The sequence below is a fragment of the Gavialis gangeticus genome, unplaced genomic scaffold (assembly GCF_001723915.1).
Source record: "Gavialis gangeticus isolate Ggan-Ray unplaced genomic scaffold, GavGan_comp1, whole genome shotgun sequence".
Taxonomy (NCBI): Eukaryota; Metazoa; Chordata; order Crocodylia; family Gavialidae; genus Gavialis; species Gavialis gangeticus.
In genome coordinates, this window is record NW_017728992.1 from 196,116,379 (window position 1) to 196,119,613 (window position 3,235).

The following is a 3,235-nucleotide window of genomic DNA, read 5'->3' on the forward strand; positions in this document are numbered from 1 at the left end:
GCCCAATCTTCTGGGGTTTCCAGAGGCTCCTATATAGATTAGTAAAGATTAAAGAAAACTACTCTACCCAGTGGGACTCAGTGCTCAGTCTAGAAGATCCCATTAAGCATCATGGTGATGCTTTGTTTCATTTCTCAAACTGGATTTGTCTCCAAGGATAACATCCTTGTTAACATCAGTATATGAACCTGATTACCTACCCATCAGCCCTGTTGTGCTCCTGCATGTTTGTGTAGTCAAGTCCTTGCCTCTTTCTAAAAGTACAAAGTTTCAAGAAGTTAAATAAATAGAGGGTTGTTGGGGGTGGAGCAGATCGGGGCAAGGAGAAGGCATCTGGAGACAAATGCAAGGAGGGAGGGGCAAGAGAAACAAAAGAGAAACGTTTTGAGCAGACTATTCCAGAAGTCTGAAGGGATAAGTTCATGGGTAACTGGTGCCTCCTGGCTCTGGGGGGGCACCAGCAGCTGATTGCCAATGTGGGGGTCCCCCCAACAGCTGATTGCTGACCCTGCAAGCGCCAGTGGCAAACCAGAAATGTCACCAGCAAAACTGGAAGTGCTGCCAGCACTCCCCACTCCCTGGCCAGCAAGGGCCAATTTTGGGGGGCACTTGCCTTCCCATGCCCCTCCTATGTGTCGCCTATGGATAAGTTTCTGAGTCTAGCCTCTCCATTGATTTGAGATCTAGTGAAGAATGGTACGGTAGAAGGGAATACCTATCATGGCAGCAGGCTTGCCAGGCTATAAAAGAGATTAAATTAAAGATGAGAAGGAATCTAGAAGAAAGCAAAGAAAGCCTTAAACTAATAATATTGCAGCGCTCATTTGATGTCCTTCTAATACAGCGTGGCAAAATATATCTGAAATATCTACGATTAATCTTGTGAATTGGAGGATAGTTCATCCCCCAGTGACTTCACAAGTATCTGTTTCAATTACCTTTTGGTAAATAAAATAACCAAATCATAATTCAATTTTCTGATGTAGCTGCAACATTAATCTGAAAAAAATCAAAATAAGTCAATGTATAGTGTGTACATCTACCTCGGTTGTGAATAATGTGTATTAAGGTTATATCAAACAACAAAAATTGTAGAAAACAATGATTAAATCAAGGCTTCCTGACCAGTGATTTAAATAATGATTTTTTTAATTGATTTGATTTAAATCAAATCCACCCTGCTTTTGAGCATCTAACAATGCTTTCCTTGTTATGACTACTAAAAAGATATCTTTATAACATGAGCTTGGAGAGTAAGAGAAATTCAGGTTCTTAAGGCTTTCTGCCATGTTTCATAAAGACAGCGTGACTCGAGCCTTGCCCAGTTCTTGCCAGCATTTATCTCCAGTTTTCAGTAGACAAGCTGGTTCAGCCTTTCAGGTGGCTGGTTTTTTTTTTTTTCTTCCCACTTAAATCAGAGGAAAGCCTAATTGCATACCCTTACTATGTCATGGCACTTTTGTGCTACCTGAACAGGACTAGACCCAGCAGGATCTCCCATAGACTGGTAGTAATGTTTGCAGGTAGAGTTGTTAGAGGTCAGGATGTATTCGCATAGTGTCTAAATGCATGTCTGATGGTGTTAGTTCATGTAAGAACCCCCTGTATATATTGGAGCCCTTCCCACCAGTCATAACTGCCCCACTTGCACAGTCATCCATCGCTATTCTGTGGTTGAGCCCTCAAGAACTGATGCCCACTTCAGTAGATATTAAAACTAAGATTTTTAACTAGTTTTAGTTTTTAACTAATACCAGTCTATAATGCCTGTGTGTACAATACATATAGGCAATCACTTAAAGAAAGCATGGTTTCTTATCTTACATGAACTCTCATTCTTCAAGGTTTCCACAGCCTGCTCTCCTTCCCCTCGTATGAGTCCTATGCCACCTGGATTCTGCATTGACAGAGGAACTGAGAGAAGGTTCGGTCTGCTCCATTCTTTATGCCCTCAGGTGGATGGTGTAAATTCACGTAGGGCACAGGTACGCTTCTAGCATATCTTCCAGGCCAAAAGAATCTAGTTTCCTGCCTCTGAGGTGCAGGAGCATCAATGAAAATCAATGAGCTCAGCACATCTTGAACAACATTTACTATCTAATGTAGTTTTTGTGGGGGAGTTTCCTTAGTTTTAAAAAAGTTATTAAAAATTTCCTACGTGACCATGAACCAGAAAAACAAAAACAATGTTAGTAGTTGATATTTTTTTTAATGATGTTAAAACTGCCTTTGGAGTAATAGGAGATGCGACGTGTCTCACTCTGCATGTTCACGCCTGCATGTACACAAACCATCCGCTCTTTTCCCCCGCTAGCCCTGTTGCGTAGATGTGGTGATGTTCTTCCTTTTGAAGAAATGCCCTCCTGTGAAGAAAGGTGATAGAGTGTTGGTTCCCAGCCTTGGGGCGCAACCCAAATCAGGATTGCGAGGGGTCCTCAGTAGGGTCACAAAGGGCCCAAGCACATGCACACTCACGTGGCCCAGGAGCAGTGGGTGGGTGGGGCAGGACCACTGTGCACGAAGGGGGCATTGGCAGCTCCCCCGTCCCCGGACCACCACCACTGCACTTCGCTCCCAGCAGCCCCTGCAGTGCCGGTCAGAGGTCATGGCCAGTTTACGGTTGCAGCAAAAAAAAAAAAAAAAAAAAAAAGGGTTGGGAACCAATGTGATAGATGGCTACTATCACCTCTTATTTTTAGTAAGGTTGCAGGCTTTCATTAAAGATGATTTCTCAAAGAGTAAATCTACCTGGGAAGATTGTGGTTCTTGGGTTGCCAGGGCAGCTGGGATTTATTCCCAGCAGGAACAATGGGACACAGCTGCCATTTTGAAGGAGTCCATGCTAAATCAGTTTTGCCTTAACCTTACTTTTTGAGGACAGAATATGGGAGCTGTTTTGGAGGGAGTTTTTTCAGGGATTCTCTGTAGAGAAGACTTTTTTTTATCAGTCCTAGGTGAAGGGGAAACTTGTTATGAATAACAGCAAAACCAAAAAAAACCCAACTCGATCCTTAAGCAATCTTCCAATGCAGCTAGTGCAAAGGATTTCAGTGAGTTTCAAATATAAAGAACACTTATTGATCATGTGTTTCGTTATTAGGATAGAGAATGAAAAATGGTGAGCCAGACCTGGCATTTCTAAAGGGCTCCCTTCTTTAAAATTAGTTTGGACTTTAATATTAATTTAATGACTTACAGAATTATTTTTAGAAGAATTCATATCAGAGCATGTTAC

General features: G+C 42.2%; 1 protein-coding gene across 1 annotated transcript in view; it reads left to right on the top strand.

Moving 5' to 3' along the window:
- Positions 1 to 3,235, top strand: part of KHDRBS3 (KH RNA binding domain containing, signal transduction associated 3) — a 213,025-nt gene that overhangs the window by 150,675 nt on the left and 59,115 nt on the right. Inside the window, exon 8 of the mRNA XM_019519668.1 lies at positions 1,845 to 1,985. Within this exon, the coding sequence (XP_019375213.1) occupies positions 1,845 to 1,985 (141 nt within the window). The remainder of the gene's footprint in view (positions 1 to 1,844; positions 1,986 to 3,235) is intronic.